Genomic DNA, 19502 nt, shown 5'->3' with positions numbered 1-19502 from the left:
AAATAACCATGTGGAATGGAGCCATGAACGGTGTGTGGTGTGTGTGTGTGTGTGTGGACACCAGCACACCGCTTGGTGAGGAGTTCCCGCCCGAGTGATGTGAAGAGAGTAGAGAAATGAATAACTTCTACTTATTTGTCAAAGACAAAGGTATGTGATATTGTTAATAGCCAGATTTGGGCGTCTTAGTTCATCGATGGAATTAAATGACAATATATGGTTAATAAATGGCGCGTGGTTTATGTATGTTTGTTCTTGCCCCGGGTGAAAGTAATGTAGTTAAAGGACATATTGGTATTTTGGTACACCTCATTACAAAAGGTAGTTGTTAGCAGTACACTTTGCTAGTTTTGACATCGAAGAATTATTGGTTACCTTTCCACTTATAATTAGAACTGGTTCAAGTGGCAGGGATAACTTCGTTGATGGGTATATCAGTATTGTACTTTTCGCTGCCTTATCTATCAAGAAAGAATTGAGAAATGATGTGGATAATTTGATATTATTGGTGATTAATATATACCTAGGTAAATGTTTGGCTAATGAGTGCATATTTACAAGCTGACAGACCTGACAACTGGAAAACTTGCTGAAAGTCAAGTGGCTATTTGAAGAACACATTTTGAATTTTATGATGGCTTCCAATATAGGTTGGTGTTATACTAAAACGTGTATGTGCAACACAAATATAATTTGGATGTGAAGTAAATGTATAACAACAAACCATTTATACTTGTTAGGCCTGCAGTAGACCAGGGGAATGTGATTTGAATCATTGCGTTTTATAGCTCAGTGAGCAGATAGTGGGGAGGGATGTTGGTGATCAGGGAAAATGTGATGTTAAAGATGAGGGAAAGACGTGAAAGTCAACAGGACTTATAGAAACATAAGGATGCTTTCCCCAGCAACTTAATTGTACCGTATGGTATGATTATGAGGAAATTTGTGTTATGTTTATAATAAGTTGTGTGGAAGTTTAACTGTTTAATTTCCCCCTGCCGCATGTAACTATTATGAAAGTAGGAAGATCGTTGTATTTGGTATATATCAACTAAAATACTGGATATTAAAGTAAATATTGGCCCCTGAGTGAGGCTTACTGAGGTTTCAGGTGTTTTTACCGGCTCAGACATCCAGCAAATTCTGGTTTGGTTTAAATTGTTTTTTGTATGCTTATTTATATATCTTGAACGATTCTGACCTTTATTTCTATCGCAGACAGGTGGATGTACGATTTTTTTCTAGGTTTTCTTGGTATTTACTTATATTCTATGTACTTTTGCATCTCATTTTACCAGATCGTAACTCATCATGCTGTGGAGCCTAGGATAAAACACTCATTCTAAGTATGAGTCCATTGATATGCATTTAACCCAAACCCATACCTTAAGTAATGTGTTACCCATAAACTGGAACTTTACTCATATTGTTATTCACCCCATAATATTTGATAAAGTAGTAGATTGAAGGTGTAAAGGGGCTAATCAGAAGTAATATTGGAGTATACTCAAAATTGTTTGGCAGTGAGTGTATATTGTGTGGAGAATATAGTAAGACTTAAGCAGTTAATAGGTTATTAGTTGTGTTTGTCACTTGAGTGGGTAGGGCTATGAAGATCAGGAAATGTATTGTTTAAATGATATAAAAGGTGAAATGCTTGTACAAATCAGTAGACCCTAGTAAAACTACACCAAACTTCTAGCAGCTGGGATCTAGCATAATTTTCAGTAGAGATATAGTAGTATATATGCGTTCTTTAGTGCCACATTTCTGTAGCTATTCACAAAATTGTCTACTTCTGTGAATCTAACCACTTTTCATATACAGTACATTCTTTAACTTTGGGTCAGTGGTGGAGTATAGATGACATAAATGGTGGTATATTTTGACTTTGGTTTTGATAATTAAGATAACCTGCAACTGTTAGGGATGTTGGGTGAGAATTTTATAGGCTCTGTTGATTTTAGAAGTTTTAACCAGTTTTATAGTAACTCAGTTTCCCTAACCTCCATAGCTCTTCCTTCACCTGACTTTACGTAATATTACTAAACTGAAATATGATGATTGAAATCTTCCTCTACCATTCTTATAATCTCCCCCCCATACAAGATTATTAATGCAAAGTATGATTAATATGTTCTTAAGGTGTTTTGATATGTTCCAGAACTGAAGTTTAACATGTAAGGGCACCCCAGAAGTAAATGAAGAAAAGCATATCAATGGGCTCCTAGTTTATAGATTAGAAATGATTAAAAGAGAGCTGATTAGTTATAAAGATGTAGGTGAGTGATAGGTAGGGGTATGAAGATCAGGAAAGTGTAAGGAGAATTAGAGAGACATCTTAATCTTCTGAACTTATGATCTCTCTCATTATTCCCTATATAGCCAAAATTTAGTTTATTTTTTGTTTTTGCAAGGAAATGTAATTGTCATGGTTTCATGATGACGTTTGCATGCCAGGAAGTTTGGTTACTGTATGTATTTGCATCCACACTAATATGTCCCTGCAAAGGCAACCAATTATTTTGTATATTGGATATGACATGGGCAGAAACATAATCATGGTAATATTTGCTGAAAGGTTAGACAGTTGGTGTGAGTGAAGAATGCATGTAGGACGAATTGATAAGATTCATAGTGTCTGTAGACCAGACTTGATAGTGAAAAGGGTAAAGGAAGAGTGAAAGATAACAAATGGAAGAGAAATCTAAAGGTTTACGTAATGAGAGGATGTTCACAATACTCATTCCATGTGCTGCAGGTCTCCTGTGAAACAAAGTTCTCACTGAAAGAATTATAATCTGCTGACATATCTTTAAGCTCTCTCCAGTATTAAGACTTTTAGTTAAGAGACCACTGCCCCATCATGGGTTCTTGAATCTTGACTCAGCCATTGTAGCAAACCACATGGTTATAATGAGACATTGAATATGAGATCTGGAAGGGCAGAAATAGGGATAGAAGCAATTTATGTGAATGCTTTTTTTAATACCATGTGATTCTGTTTGTGTATACATTTACAACCATTTATGTGATAAATGTGAAGAAAAGGAAAATAAAGACAACCTTGGATCAAAATGTAACATGTCTCCCTGAAAAAACAAGATCCACTCACCTAGCCTGGTCCTTAACCATGGAGATGAAAATACACCATGAGATTGGATCAAAAGGAAGTTATGTAGCTTGTAGGTTACTTCCAAATATTCAGTCTGAGATAGAGTATGTGCTAGGTAAGCCACTCTGTTTAAAAGTATGGCTCTAGGCAATAAAGTATATTACTGAGTAATGATTTATGGTACTGAAAGAGTGCACCTTTGAACTTGCACCTGTACTTGCTTGTCTGTTCCATTTTTGTTTAAAAGTCAAAACTTTTCCTTCTCCTTGGAAGCATGCATTGATACATCCCATCCCTAAGAAGGGCAAGAGTTCTGACCCTTCTGACTATTGTCCTATTGCTTTGACATCTTCCATTTCCGAAGTCTTTGAATCCTTCCTCAGCTCCCATATCCTTAGACACCTTGGAAATCAGCCTTATCTCTGATCATCAGTTTGTCTTCTGTAAAATGAGATCCATCGATGATATTCTTACTAATATCTGGTCATCATCTATGAAAGATTTTGGGGAGTCATGTGTAGTTGCTCTTGACATATCCAAAGCTTTTGACAGTGTGTGGTATTGAGGTCTCATCTCTAAGCTCTCCTCTTTTGGCTTCCCTGCCTCACTTTGCCCCTTCATACCATGCTTCTTCTCTGGCTGATTTATCTCTGTGGTTGTTGATGGATCAGCGTTCCCCCTAATTCTCCATCAATAGCAGTGTCCGTCAAGGTTGTGTCCTGTCCCCTACACTTATTTTTTTTTTTTTTTATGATTTTCTCTCCACAGATAGTTTCACATGCAGTCATATGCTGATGACTCAACACTGCATTCATCCTTATCCTTCAATTCTGCCCTTTCTTCTGTCACTCGATCTGCATCTTGTCTTGACAAAGTTACCTCAGGAAACTTTGGGAGGATATCTGAGTAGAGTAGATGAGATCTGGTTAAGGCTATTACCTTCAAGACCTAGTATCTACCCATTTCTCTACCAAAAACACCTCGCAACTCTAGTCTTTCCTTTGATGATTCTGTAATTTTGTCTCGACTTGATGAACATATTTGGTATTACTCTAATATCCACTCTTTCTTGGAAATCCCACATAATGGGTATAACTAAGTCTGCCTGTCAAAAAAACTGGGTGTCCTGTTGAGATGTCAAAACTTTTTTTCTGAACAGTTGCTCTGTTTACACAAAGGATTGATTCATCTTAATACAAGTACTGCTGTCACATCTGGGATGGTTCTTGCTCTGGATCCTTACTTGACAGAGTTGAAAGCAGTTCAACTTATAAACTGTCCCAGGCTAACTATCAGACTTGATCCTCTTGCCTCACACTGCATTGTTGGTTCACTTTCCCTCTCCAGTAGGTATTATTTTGGTGTTAGCTCCTAAGAGGTGGCTGCTTGTGTGTTTCCACTGCTAACTAGACCATGCAATACTTGACAAGCTGCTGCATCTCATGATTACTGTGTGGCCATTGGCAACTCATAGGTGGGCTGTTTTGATAACTGCTTCTTTCCTTACACTTTGATGCTTTGGAACTGTCTACCTTCTTATTTGTTTCCCAATAACTATGATCTGGCACATTTTAAAAGATTTTTTTTCATTTCCTTTTTCCCTTTTGTTATTCTATATTTCAGTTAAGGCCTGGCCTTGATGTGGACTTCTGTCCATGTCTGGAGCCTTCAACAAAGAAACAAAAAAATACGATGCCTTTTCCTTCGAGAACTCCCACAAAGCAAAAGTGTTTCCATAACTGGTGAACTCTAGTCAAATAGTGTGCCGTGGAAAGGATCTTAAAATCTTCTCAATATGTGATGAAGATTGGAGATATCAATCATATTATTGATTTCGTGCAATGCAGTTGTCTTTAACTTCAGGTATATATTTCATGTAATGTGTTTATAAACAAGAGTAGTCAGTTATATGACTTTGATGTTTAGTGAGAGTAACTTACAAAGGGAAACAGGCCTGCCCCACATGAACTTCAATTTTTTACCAAAACATAAGTGTAGGCTTACTGAGGAGGCTGTCAAAACGTGCAACACATAGTTTGTTCAGGTGTAGGCCACCCTTCATAAACATGTCATTCTGCATGTAAAGATGCTTTGATAAGTTTGCATACTCGTCTTTCTCATGGAAACAGATATTCATTGAAATATTATTAAAATTGAATCCCTTACTGAGGTGTTCCTGGTGTTGATTCCTGCTAGTGCTCATGAAATTATAATACCACAGGTATACCACCGATTTCCTGGCACTCTAGGTTCCAAAGCCTTGCCGGATTAACCATTTTGCCGAACCAACCGTAGTCACGTAATAATAATTCATCAACACACCTCTATCCCACTAATTATACATTGCCCATGTTTCTAAAGTACACCATGGACTGCTAGAAATTTAGATTAAACAAATATTAAATATTTGTGCACCCTAAGATGGTAAGTCTGTCTTTAGATTGTTTGAATCCTGTGGGGTCTTCTTGATCTTCTGTTGTTAGTGTTTTCCTAGGTGTGCATCACCAGAATAATGCAGTTTTGTCTGCATTTTACACCTGCTCAGGACGGAAATGCTCGTCAGCTACGAGTTTCGCAAATTCGTCCACATACTCAGCAGCTCCTTCGTGGTTTGTAGACTGCTTTTCTCCACACACTGTATTCATGGAAATTCCACGACACTTCTTGAATCTTTGAAGCCATCCTTCACTATAGTCACGCTCATGTTGTGATTTAAGTTCTTTATGGAACAACTTACCCTGGTCCATTATCATGCTACCTAACAAGTCCACTCCATCACTCCGACGCTGTCGAAACCATTCCATCATCACTCGATCATGCTCAGTACTCTTGCCATCTTTCATAGTTTTTTTAATCATCTTTTGCTTCTTGGAATCGCTGCCTGCATAGAATTTCAATATTTTATCCCTCTGCTTCTTTATATTATAAACAGCTGATGAACCAATTCTGTAGCTGTCATGCAGCTTATGCACTGAAAAACCACTGTCCATTTTCTTCAACAGCTCTACTTTATCTTGGATCGATGTGGACTGGTGTTTACATTTGACACCACAACTACACTCTCATATGTCTTAGAAGCCATAGCTTCGGTTATATTTAAGCAAAATAAGCCTAGAATCTCACAGAATTGTGGTATCGCCACCAACAAGTGCGGTGTAAAGAATGTAAATTAGTGCACCCTACACACAACGCCATCTGTGGCCACCCAGTAAACTAGTCTGGTGGCTGTGGTAATTTCAAGTTCCCTCACATAATTTTGTCCGGACTAAAAGAGGTGCTAAACTATCCGTTGCTGGAAATTCGGTGGTGTACCTGTATTGTTTAGTCTCTTAAACAATGAATAAGCTGGCAGTATTTCTCCAAGAGCTTCCTTGACCTTCCTGTGAGTATATTGTTTGTTCCTACATGACAAATAAAAAGTATGTTATTGCTGTACTAACTCAGGCTTTCTTTACAGTATTGGCTACATCATTTATCTTTGTACAAGAAAAGCAAAATCATTTATGGCCTGAAGGGTACTTGGCATAGAACCCCTCCGGTGACCTTGGATGATAGAATTATTGACAATCTGCCTCAAGTTTATTGTTCACGACATCATTCAAAGCCTTAAAAGAGTTTGTTGTTATTGGCAACAAAAGCATACACTTCAGGGGCTTGACACCTCGCAGCACTATTTGAAAAGGTTGGTTTACCTGAATGTACTAAAAAAACAGATTTCAAGATTATTTTGGACATGTACCCTGTAGGTTAGATTTTTTCTTTTTTATCGATAAATGTCGTTTGCTTTTCCAGTAGGATCCATCCATTTTGACACAACCTACAGATTAGAAGCAGCATATTTATGGGAAAATTGGCAGAAAAATTTCATGGTACATGCAGAACACTGCAAAGTTACTGTGATTGACAAAAGAAAATCTATATTGATAAGAAAAGACTTTGTATACTACTTGACCTATAGGGCTCAAGTCTGTTGACCTTAGGACCAATAATTGAATTCTTTAAGCTTTTGTAGGTTTCCTGCCACATTTCTTCAATTCATACCATGCTCCTTCAACTCAAATGACCTCAAAAAGCATTTTTCCTTTCTTTTTACATATAAGTTTATCACACTTTTCAGTACTGCAGTATAAAATTCATTTTAAGCTTTGAAAGATGAAGGGATAACACATAGAAAAACAACAAAAAAGGTATTAAATCTGACCTGGATTCTCAAGGTGCTGGAGCACACAGCACTTACGGCTGTACCTATATGGAGATTTATCCCCTTGCTTCTGTTTCAATAGCTCTCAACTCCTTTCACACACACTCTCCCAAGCATAGACACAAGTTCCTAAAGTTTCTTAATCTATTTTGCCACCATCATCACTGACTTGCCTCCGAGCTTCCCCTCTCCCAAGAGAATACAAACCTACCTATCCTTTCAAAACCTTCTTAATTACTTCCCTCACCTCCCCATTTATAAACAAATTAAACAGCCATGGTGACCTCACACACTTGACACAGACCCATGTGGATCCACTCACCCTCTTCTCTCTCAACTTTCATACAAGCATGACTGGCTAGAGATTCCTCACTGCTTCTGGAAACTTCCCTCCCACACTATATATTCTTCCCTTTCACAGAGCATCTCTATCAATCCAGTCATTAAAAACTTGTGCTGCTTTGCCACTAGGTGTTTGAGACTAACTTATACTTCTCATCGGTCATTTGTATGAGGTAGTCCAGGAATACTGTCAGGTATATGTAGTGAGATGTATGGTATTCTTGGAAATGCTTTTGTAACAAAGAGGTAGGGTTACCAAGAGTTTTCATCACTAATATCTATTACCTTATAAGAGTACTATGACTTCATAAATCATGCATAGTGTGAGGTTGCAGATCTTATTCAGACCTTTTCGATATCTCTAGCATCTGGTAACAATGGTTAGGTTTGCAGTAAAGGCGCTAATATAATGGCTGTATACTTTGCCTTGAGATAGAGGTTGCTGATTTAAGAATATTTACTGTATAAGCCTTGTATGCCATGAACTGTGAAAAAATTGGATGTTTGCAGCCTGGCTGCAGGGAAGCTACCACCAGTAATTAATGATAAAAGTATAAGAATTATAATGATATTGCCAGATATTGGTAATAGTGTATTTTATTGGCATACCTTTTATTGTATTTTGAGGAAAATTAAATAAGACATTTTTTTTGCAGCTAGTAGAATGAATGTTGACAGGAGCATTTAAGTAATGAGCACATTTTTTAGTTACAAATGGTTAGATTAGGTGACCAAATAAAAGTGAAAACAATACTTTTTCATACTTTCTCTCATACTATTCGCCATTTCCCGCATTAGCGAGGTAGCATTAAGAACAGAGGACTGGGCCTTTGAGGGAATATCCTCACCTGGCCCCCCTTCTCTGTTCCTTCTTTTGGAAAATTGAAAAAAAAAAATACAAAAGACTTAATAACTTTGACTTCACGTAGCCTAAATTAATTGAAAGGTTGATTCATATTTAAGGTGCGCATGTTTAAGTTTATCCTTAGTGAAACAATGTTTGATATGATATTCATCAATGTGAGTCATTAGAAAAATCTAACCCCAAGAGGGCGCTACATCCTGAGTAATAGCTGATTAAGTTAAGTTTTGTTGTTTTTCATAGATATTTTATTTTTCTACATCCTTAGCCCCACAATTTGCATGGTATTCATATCCTACTCCATTTTGTTGGGTTTACAGATGTTTTCATTTCAAAGATAATGTTTTCTTTAAAGAAAAAGTATTGATTGTCATCACTATTTTGTGTAGTGTAAGTTTAGATAATTCTCAACATGAAGAATTGTAAAAAAAAAAAATTAGTATAAATTCATGCCCAGGATTTCCTTTCTTGACCCAGGGTCCTTGTATCTTGTAAGATTTTTCTACCATATGAAAGGTGTTTTTCATGCAGCTAGAATCCCTCTCTTCATAAGTTTCCATCTTTTGCCCAAGATTTTTATATCTTGCCTAGCCTTATCCTTTGCTGCCTGGATTCGCCCTACCTTGATCAAGTTCTCCCTACACTCCACAGAAGCTCTTTATTATGTCAAGGTTTTCTTATTTATGCTCCAGATCTCCCATCCAAAGAAGGATTTTCATAAATCTGTATGGACCTCTCTGATCTACCTAGAACTCTGTACCTAAGATCTTGTTCTGTCCAGGATAGCAAACATCCATTTCTTGTCTAAGTAGAATATTTGTTATTATTAGAATTAGCTCAGTGCAACAGTTAAGTTGAAGATGCAGTCTCAGATTAGTAAGACTAGCTTCATTATTCAGCAGTTTTTTTGACAAGCATATGAATTTCCTTTGTCATTAGAATATAATGTATCTTTATATCGCTTGAGTAAACGCATCAAATAAGGAAATTTTTGTGTATGCTAGATTTTGTGTTCTAGATGAGTAAATTATTTATTATCATTTCAGTTTGACTTCTTAAATCATCAAAAAATGGCTCTTGATGATTTGAAACAGTGCTGCCTTCAGTTGGATTCTGACAGGGTTACTGACAGAAAGGTGAGATTAGAAGGACTTTCAGCTTGCAACACTCCTTTGTACATTGTAGCAGTTTGTTAAAGTATTGTTGACATTCCTTGATGCATTCTCTCATTTTGAGTTTGCTCATGTAAGTTTATGGTTTCAGATAGCAGAATCTCCATCATCAAGTGCTTTCTATCACTTAAAGATAATTCTCATTTCAGGCTACTTCCACATTGTGTTTGAGTAGTATGTCACATTTAATCATTAGCATGATTTTCTTTCTTTCTTTCATACTATTCGCCATCTCCCGCATAAGTGAGGTTGTGTTAAGAACAGAGGACTGGACCTTTGAGGGAATATCCTCACCTGGCCCCCTTCTCTCCCTTCTTTTGGAAAATTAAAAAAACAGAGAGGGGAGGATTTCCAGCCCCCCCCCCGCTCCCTTCCCTTTTAGTCGCCTTCTACGACACGCAGGAATACGTGGGAAGTATTCTTTCTCCCCTATCCCCAGGGATAGCTATTTTTATTTTCCATGATACCAGGGCCTTAAGTTGCAGTGCTTTGATGTGGGACAATATATACTTATGACACCCAGTAAATGGTGTATATTGTACTGATTAACTGCACCATGCTTTAACTTGACAAACCTGCAAAAATTTGAAATGTTTACTTTTGATTTTAATGCATGAAAGAATAATTTCTTTTAATTTTGAAGTATAATATCATAGGTTTAGATACCTTTATGCTTATCATGCATATTATTGATGCCATAGCAAAATGCCATTTTATATATATCCCACCTACTATCAAAATTCCATTATTTACCACATCAACAGTAAGGATAGGCATTTCAAATTGTGTGAGACAGAATGGTGGTGGTAGAATACTTCCTATTAAGAAATGGGTGTGACCATCAGGGGAGGCTGACTTCACATTAAACAAGTTACTTTTTTGTGGGTGTTTGTGTGACAAGAATTCATACTGTCTGCCCTTATTCATTCCCGTTGCCACCCTGCCACACATGAAATGAAATCATCTTCCCCCACATGTGCATGAGGTAGCACTATGAAAAGACAACAGAGGCCACATTCGTTCACATTCAGTCTCTAGCTGTCATGTATAATGCACCGAAACCACAGCTCCCTTTCCACATCCAGGCCCCACAGAACTTTCCATGGTTTACCCCAGACGCTTCACATGCCCTGGTTCAATCCATTGACAGCATGTCGACCCTGGTATACCACATCGTTCCAATTCACTCTATTCCTTGCACGCCTTTCACCCTCCTCCATGTTCAGGCCCCAATCACTCAAAATTTTTTTCACTCCATCTTCCCACCTCCAATTTGGTCTCCCACTTCTCGTTCCCTACACCTCTGACACATATATCCTCTTTGTCAATCTTTCCTTACTCATTTTCTCCATGTGACCAAACCATTTCAAAACACCCTCTTTTGCTCTCTCAACCATACTCTTTTTTATTACCACACATCTCTCTTACCATATTATTACTCACTCGATCAAACCACCCCACACCACATATTGTCCTCAAACATCTCATTTCCAGCACATCCACCCTCCTCTGCACAACTCTATCTATAGCCCACACCTCGCAACCATACAACATTGTTGGAACCACTATTCCCTCAAACATACCCATTTTTGGTTTCTGAGATAATGCTCTCGACCTCCACACATTCTTCAACGCTCCCAGAACTTTCGCCCCCTCCCCTACCGTATGATTGACTTCCGCTTCCATGGTTCCATCCACTGCCAAATCCACTCCCAGATATCTAAAACACTTCACTTCCTCCAGTTTTTCTCCATTCAAACATACCTCCCAATTGACTTGTCCCTCATCTCTACTGTTTCTAAGAACCTTGCTCTTATTCATATTTACTCTTAGCTTTCTTCTTTCACACACTTTACCAAACTCAGCTCCAGCTTCTGCAGTTTCTCACATGAATCAGCCACCAGCGTTGTATCATCAGCGAACAACAACTGACTCACTTCCCAAGCTCTCTCATCCGCAACAGACTGCATGCTTGCCCCTTTCCAAAACTCTTGCATTCACTGCCCTAACAACCCCATCCATAAACAAATTAAACAACCATGGAGACATCACACACCCCTGCCGCAAACCAACATTCACTGAGAACTAATCACTATCCTCTCTTCCTACACGTACACATGCCTTACATCCTCGATAAAAACTTTTCACTGCTTCTGTCAACTTGCCTCCCATACCATATTTCTTAATACCTTCCACAGAGCATCTCTATCAACTCTATCATATGCCTTCTCCAGATCCATAAATGCTACATACAGATCCATTTGCTTTTCTAAGTATTTCTCACATACGTTCTTCAAAGCAAACACCTGATCCACACATCCTCTACCACATTATTATTATTATTATTATTATTATGTAACCCCAGGACCCCTTGCATGGGGCTTCTTCAGCTTCAAGGCTGCACTCCATGCAGAAGCAGGAAAAGGATGGATATTTTTAGAACATGACTGATACAACATTGACAGTTGTAACAATTAACTTGTGATGCAACTAGTAGCAAGTGGAATCTTGTAAGTCCATATTAGCATATATTATAGGCTATGCTGTTCTTTATAGTGTTTTATCCTACTTGCAAACAGCCTCTTATGATTTGAAACAATTATTAGCTTTCTTTTAACCTTCCTTCACTTTGTTTTAGTTTTCATGTTTCAAAATTTGCATGATGTTGAGTACACTGTTATTCATTACATTTTTGATCCATCAGAAAGGAAGTGATCAGTTGAAGCACTTGCTAAACAATGACAGATTAGTTCGATACTTGAACACCAAACAAGATGGCTTTAATTGGAACCAGGTTTTCTACAGTGCTAAGAGCTTCTTTCTCAAGGTTAGTGATATTTAAGACCATAAAACAAAACTTTTTGATAATGTCATGTATTGTTCACATACTTGTATATCATGTTTTCTCACTAAGGTTGGATTTTCCCAAGCCTTGGGAGACTCTTTAGGAATCTAGGAGGCTTAGAAGCCTGTATGGATGCTCTACTCAGGCATACTTTTTTATTCTAGCTCCTTTTGCCTACCATAAATGCGTATCCTTTTCTGATTTTTTGAGTGCAGTTCATTATGTTGTTGAATTGACTTGTGTTACTTTTTTTTTTACTGTTATTTACATTATATATTTAGAGTGTTACCATTTCAGAATGAATGATGGTGTGTCTCCCCCTCACTTTTTCTTCTCTCTCTTCTGGTTTTCGGTTGCTTATTTGTTGTGGGAGTGTGTGACAAGAGTTGAAGGGAGGAAATTTTAGATGGATATGGATAAAACTGAAAGTGGATGGCAAAAGATGAGTGATTATCAGTGCTTTTACACCTGGCAATGAGAGGAAATATCATGAGCAGCAAGTGTTTTGGGAGCAACTGAGTGAGTGGGTCAGCAGTGTTGATGTAAGTAACTGGGTATTAGTAATGGCTGATTTAATCGTGACAGTAAGTAATGTGGCATTGGAGGCTATGCTTAGGGCTCGTGGGGGATTCAGTGTTATGAATGGGTGGTATTGCGGTTGAATTTATTAAAGAAGGGGATGACTGTGTTGTTGATTGGTTGGTAAGGATATTCATTGTATGTATGGACCATGGTGAGGTGCCTGAGGATTGGCAGAATGCATGTGTAACGCCATTGTACAAAGGCAAAGAGGATAAAGGTGAGTGTTCAGACTACAGAGGCACAAGTTTGTTGAGTATTCCTGGGAAATTATATGGGAGGGTATTGATTGAGAGGGTGAAGGCACGTACAGAGCGTCAGATTAGGGAAGAGCAGTGTGGTTTCAGAAGTGGTAGAGGATGTGTGGATCAGGTGTTTACTTTGAAGAATGTATGTGAGAAATGTTTAGAAAACCAGATGGATTTGTATGAAGTGTTCAGACTACAGAGGCACAAGTTTGTTGAGTATTCCTGGGAAATTATATGGGAGGGTATTGATTGAGAGGGAGAAGGCACGTACAGAGCGTCAGATTAGGGAAGAGCAGTGTGGTTTCAGAAGTGGATCAGGTGTTTACTTTGAAGAATGTATGTGAGAAATGTTTAGAAAAACAGATGGATTTGTATGAAGCATTTATGGATCTGGAGAAGGCAGATGATAGGGTTGATAGAGATGCTTTATGGAAGGTTTTGAGATATATGGTATGGGAGGTAAGTTGCTTGAAGCAGTGAAAGGTTTTTACCAAGGATGTAAGGCATGTGTACGAGTAGGAAGAGAGGAGAGTGATTGGTTCCCAGTGAATGTCAGTTTGCAGCAGGGGTGTGTGATGTCTCCATGGTTGTTTAATTTGTTTATGGATGGGGTGGTTAGGGTGGTGAATGCAAGAGTTTTAGAGAGAGGGGTGATTATGCAGTCTGTTGGGACGAGAGGGCCTGGAAAGTGTCAGTTGATGTTTGCTCTAGCTCTAGTTGTTGATTCGAGTGAGAAACTGCAGAGGTTGGTGACTGAGTTTGGAAATGTGTGTGAAAGAGGAAATTTGAGAGTAAATGTGAATAAGAGCAAGGTTATTAGGTTCACTAGGGTTGAGAGACAATTGGGATGAAAGTTTGAGTGGAGAAAGACTGGAGGAAGTGAAGTGTTTTAGATATCTGGGAGTGGACTTAGCAGCGAATGGAAACATAGAAGTGGAAGTGCCACAGGGTGGAGGAGGGGGCGAAGGTTCTGGGAGGAATGAAGAATGAGTGTAAGGAGAGAACGTTATCTTGTAGAACAAAAATGGGCATGTTTGAGGGAATAGTAGTTCCAACAGTGTTATATGGTTGCGAGGCATGGGCTATAGATAGGGTTGTACGGAGGAGGGTGGATGTGTTGGAAATGAAATGTTAAGGACAATATAGGGTGTGTGGTGGTTTGATGGAGTAAGTAATGAAAGGGTAAGAGAGATGTGGGGTGTGATTTTGGGTGGGGAAAATTTGTAGATGGCAATGAATGGAACCATGGAAGTGGAAGTGAGTTGTAGGGTGGGTAAGGGGATGAAGGTTCTGAGAGCATTGAGGAATGTGTGGAAAAAGGGTATATTTAGAGGTTTAGTAGCCCAAACAATGTTGTATGGACATGAGGCATAGGCTGTGGATGAGAATGTGTGGAGGAGGGTAGATGTGTTGGAATTTAAACATGGTGTGAGATGGTTTGATCAGTTAAGTGATGACGGTAAAAGAGAGGAGTGGTAACAAGAAGAATTTGGTGAAAGGGCTGAAGAGTGTTTGAATTTGGTTGAAAGTGCTTAAGAGGGTTTGCCAAAACATTTTGGACATACGACAAGAATGAGGGAGGACAGGTTGGCAAAGAGGATATATGTGTCAGAAGTGGATGGGACAAGGAGAAGGGGGAGACCAAATTGGATATGGAGGGACCTGAAGATGCAGGAGTGTGAGAAATGTGCACAGGACAGAGTGAATAAGATCGATGTAATTCCTTTCAATTACTTCTTCCTAATGTTCCAACCCACTACTACTACATAAAGCTCCTTTCTTATGTTCCTACATACTACATAGTGCTCCTGGCTAATGTAACTACTTACAACTTCTACCTAATGATCCTGCTTAATGTTCCAATCTATTGCTTTTATTAATTGTTCCTACCATTTTGTCAAAAGACAGGGCTTGTGCCCAGCACTCACCATAAGAAAATTTAGAGTTATGTAGAATGAGTTGTGTAAGTTTAGTGTGGACAAGTGTTATGTGTGACAAGGAGAGTTCACCAGTTATGGAGACTGTTGCCGTTGCCACCCCCTTAAGGGAGTTTTTGTAGGGCACAGGTGTCAGAGCTACAGATAGAGAGGTAGATGGTACAAGGGGGGCATTGTGCTGCCAGTGGACTGAATCAGGGCATATGAAGCAGCCAGAGGAATCCATGGAGAGGTCTGGTTGTGTATAGGGGGTTTTGGTGTGGGTGCATTGCACATGAGAGCTGGAAAATGGTTGTAAGGTAATGAAAATTTTTATTTGGCTTTTCCTGGTGCTGCCATGTTAATGCAGTAAACAGAAAACAAGAATGAAAAGTAATGATAGTTTTGCTTCTGCCATAGGAAGAACAAGCCAACAGTGGCTCATTTGTACACGTCAAGTGTAGCTGTTTGTAGCTGTATATTGTGTAGTCCACAGCCAAACCTCACAAAGTATTCCATAGTTTAGCTTAATCACTACATATTCCTTGTTCCAGCCCATTGACTGCATGTTACCACCTGTTTACAATATTGATCATGTTTATTCAGTCCCATGTATGCCACTCACCCGAGTGGATGTTCAGTCCCAAGTACTCCAGTCTTTTTCAATTCTGTCATTTCATCATCTTGGTTTTCCTTCCTCCTTGCTTTCTCTACTTCTGATACACAGATCTAAGTCAGTCAGTCTTCACTCCCCTTAATCCTGAAGTGTTCCAGCACACATTTGTCAGCTTTCTCAGTTATGCTGCTTTTACCACTACACCTTGTTAATATGTCATTCATTACTCAATCAACTCTCCCTACTCCACATTTATTTCTTGAGTGCTTCATTTCCAGCACATTAACCCTATTCATTTTGTAAGCATTCAAGGCCCAAAACTTGCATCTATGCAACAATATTGAGAGCAGTATCCCTTCACATATACTCCCTACACAATCAACCTTCTTGCATCGCATGTAGTCCTTGGATGTTTCATTTCCTGCGCATCCACCCTCCTCCTTTTGTATACATTCAGTGCCCAAAACACATACAGACAACAATATTAGAGTAGTATACTTTCATATACATCCTTCTTTGTCATGAACACTGACCCCTCCTGCCACATACTCCTAAATGCACCTAGGACCTTTGTTCCTCTTTCTCCCAGTGATTCACTTCAGACCTATGGTTTCATCACCTGCCACATTCATATATAGGTATGTAGAGAATTAGTATGAAATATTTTGCAGTGTGGTATGCTGGAGTGCAGAATAGTGAGATGCAACAATAAGTGGAAACTAATGTTACAGATTATGATGGTTACACAAAACGAGAGATTCTTAAATTAGCTGGAAATTAGAGTGACCATTTGTTTAGTTATCTATCTGCCTATCTGTATCTCTGATGCTAGTTCCTTCAGAGAACCCTGTCAAGGGGTTGGCCAAAGCAAAAGTCTTCATAACTAATGAACTCCATTACCATAGGGGTGGCTAGAGCAAAAGTCTTTATAACTGGTGAACTTCATTGCCACTTCTTAACCTATAGTGCCTCACCCTTAACAGGCCAATGGAAAGAGAAACTCTAGCACAGTGTTATAATAAAAAATTTACATGGAGTTAATTTGAAAGAACTTTCAGGGCAGGAGACATTTTTTTTCATTTGATTGATACCTTGTAGAGCATCCATTTTATTATTCTTTACTGTGATTGTGTAAGAATTTTGTGTTTCCATATCAGGAAGCTAGGAGAGTGGAAGAAGAAGAGCGAAAGAAGCCAGAAGTATCACAAACAGTATTGTCCAATAGAGCAAATTTGAAACGGTTTGCTGCAGTCTTACCCAAGCTAGTTCTGAAGAAAGCATCTTTGAGTAAGTAATATAATCAATCTCTTGCAGATAAGAATTCTTGTATGATTTAGTATTGTTTCGTACTTTATAATTATTTGTTATACATGATCGCTGTTTCCTGTGTCAGCAAGGTAGCTCCAGGAAACAGATGAAGAACAGCTCATCCACTCATATACACATATATATACATATATTCCCATACACTCACATATACATGCATACACATACCAACATATGTATATGTATGGGAGCATTGAAGAATGTGTGGAAGGTGAGAACATTATCTCAGAGAGCAAAAATGAGTATGTTTGAAGGAATAGTGGTTCCAACAGTTTTATATGGTTGAGGCATGGGCTGTAGATAGGGTTGTGCATAGGAGGGTGGATGTGTTGGAAATGAGATGTTTGAGGACAGTATGTGATGTGAGGTGGTTTGATCGAGTAAGAAATGAAAGGGTGAGAGAGATGTGTGGTAATAAAAAGAGCGTGATTGAGAGAGCAGAAGAGGGTGTATTGAAATGATTTGGTCACATGGAGAGAGTAAGGGAGGAAAGATTGACAAAGAAGATATATGCGTCAGAGGTGGAGGGAACGAGAAGTGGGAGACCAAATTGGAGGTGGAGAGATGGAGTGAAAAAGATTTTGAGTGATCAGGGCCTGAACATGCAGGAGGGTGAAAGATGTGCAAGGAATAGAGTGAATTGGAACGATGTGGTATACTGGGGTCAAGGTGCTGTCAATGGATTGAACCAGGGCATTGAAGTGTTTGGGGTAAACCATGGGAAGTTTTGTGGGACCTAGATGTGAAAAGGGAGCTGTTGTTTTGGTGCATTACACATGGCAGCTAGAGACTGAGTGTGAACGAATGTGACCTATGTTGTCTTTTCCTAGCGCTACCTCGCACACGTGCGGGGGGAAGGGGGTGCCATTTCATGTGTGGCAGGGTGGTGACGGGAATGGCTGAGGGCATCAAGTATGAATATGTACATGTGTATATATGTATATGTCTGTGTATGTATATGTATGTATACATTGAAATGTTTTTTTTTTTTTTTTTTTTTTTTATTGTCGCTGTCTCCCGCGTTTGCGAGGTAGCGCAAGGAAACAGACGAAAGAAATGGCCCAACCCCCCCCCATACACATGTACATACACACGTCCACACACACAAATATACATACCTACACAGCTTTCCATGGTTTACCCCGGACGCTTCACATGCCTTGATTCAATCCACTGACAGCACGTCAACCCCTGTATACCACATCGCTCCAATTCACTCTATTCCTTGCCCTCCTTTCACCCTCCTGCATGTTCAGGCCCCGATCACACAAAATCTTTTTCACTCCATCTTTCCACCTCCAATTTGGTCTCCCTCTTCTCCTCGTTCCCTCCACCTCCGACACATATATCCTCTTGGTCAATCTTTCCTCACTCATTCTCTCCATGTGCCCAAACCACTTTAAAACACCCTCTTCTGCTCTCTCAACCACGCTCTTTTTATTTCCACACATCTCTCTTACCCTTACGTTACTCACTCGATCAAACCACCTCACACCACACATTGTCCTCAAACATCTCATTTCCAGCACATCCATCCTCCTGCGCACAACTCTATCCATAGCCCACGCCTCGCAACCATACAACATTGTTGGAACTACTATTCCTTCAAACATACCCATTTTTGCTTTCCGGGATAATGTTCTCGACTTCCACACATTTTTCAAGGCTCCCAAAATTTTCGCCCCCTCCCCCACCCTATGATCCACTTCCGCTTCCATGGTTCCATCCGCTGACAGATCCACTCCCAGATATCTAAAACACTTCACTTCCTCCAGTTTTTCACCATTCAAACTCACCTCCCAATTGACTTGACCCTCAACCCTACTGTACCTAATAACCTTGCTCTTATTCACATTTACTCTTAACTTTCTTCTTCCACACACTTTACCAAACTCCGTCACCAGCTTCTGCAGTTTCTCACATGAATCCGCCACCAGCGCTGTATCATCAGCGAACAACAACTGACTCACTTCCCAAGCTCTCTCATCCCCAACAGACTTCATACTTGCCCCTCTTTCCAAGACTCTTGCATTTACCTCCCTAACAACCCCATCCATAAACAAATTAAACAACCATGGAGACATCACACACCCCTGCCGCAAACCTACATTCACTGAGAACCAATCACTTTCCTCTCTTCCTACACGTACACATGCCTTACATCCTCGATAAAAACTTTTCACTGCTTCTAACAACTTGCCTCCCACACCATATATTCTTAATACCTTCCACAGAGCATCTCTATCAACTCTATCATATGCCTTCTCCAGATCCATAAAT

The 19502-nt window shown here is 39.2% G+C and overlaps 1 protein-coding gene across 1 annotated transcript in view; it reads left to right on the top strand.

The window, feature by feature from the left end:
- The first annotated feature begins 34 nt into the window (after positions 1-34).
- Positions 35-19502, top strand: part of tefu (Serine/threonine-protein kinase tefu) — a 307455-nt gene continuing 287987 nt past the window's right edge. Inside the window, exons 1-5 of the mRNA XM_071688722.1 lie at positions 35-150; positions 6573-6797; positions 9567-9656; positions 12397-12519; positions 17054-17183. Of these exons, the coding sequence (XP_071544823.1) occupies positions 9591-9656; positions 12397-12519; positions 17054-17183 (319 nt within the window). The 5' untranslated portion in view covers positions 35-150; positions 6573-6797; positions 9567-9590. The remainder of the gene's footprint in view (positions 151-6572; positions 6798-9566; positions 9657-12396; positions 12520-17053; positions 17184-19502) is intronic.

The sequence above is a fragment of the Panulirus ornatus genome, chromosome 3, assembly GCF_036320965.1.
Source record: "Panulirus ornatus isolate Po-2019 chromosome 3, ASM3632096v1, whole genome shotgun sequence".
NCBI lineage: Eukaryota > Metazoa > Arthropoda > Malacostraca > Decapoda > Palinuridae > Panulirus > Panulirus ornatus.
This window is presented reverse-complemented; position numbering and strand designations above follow the sequence as displayed.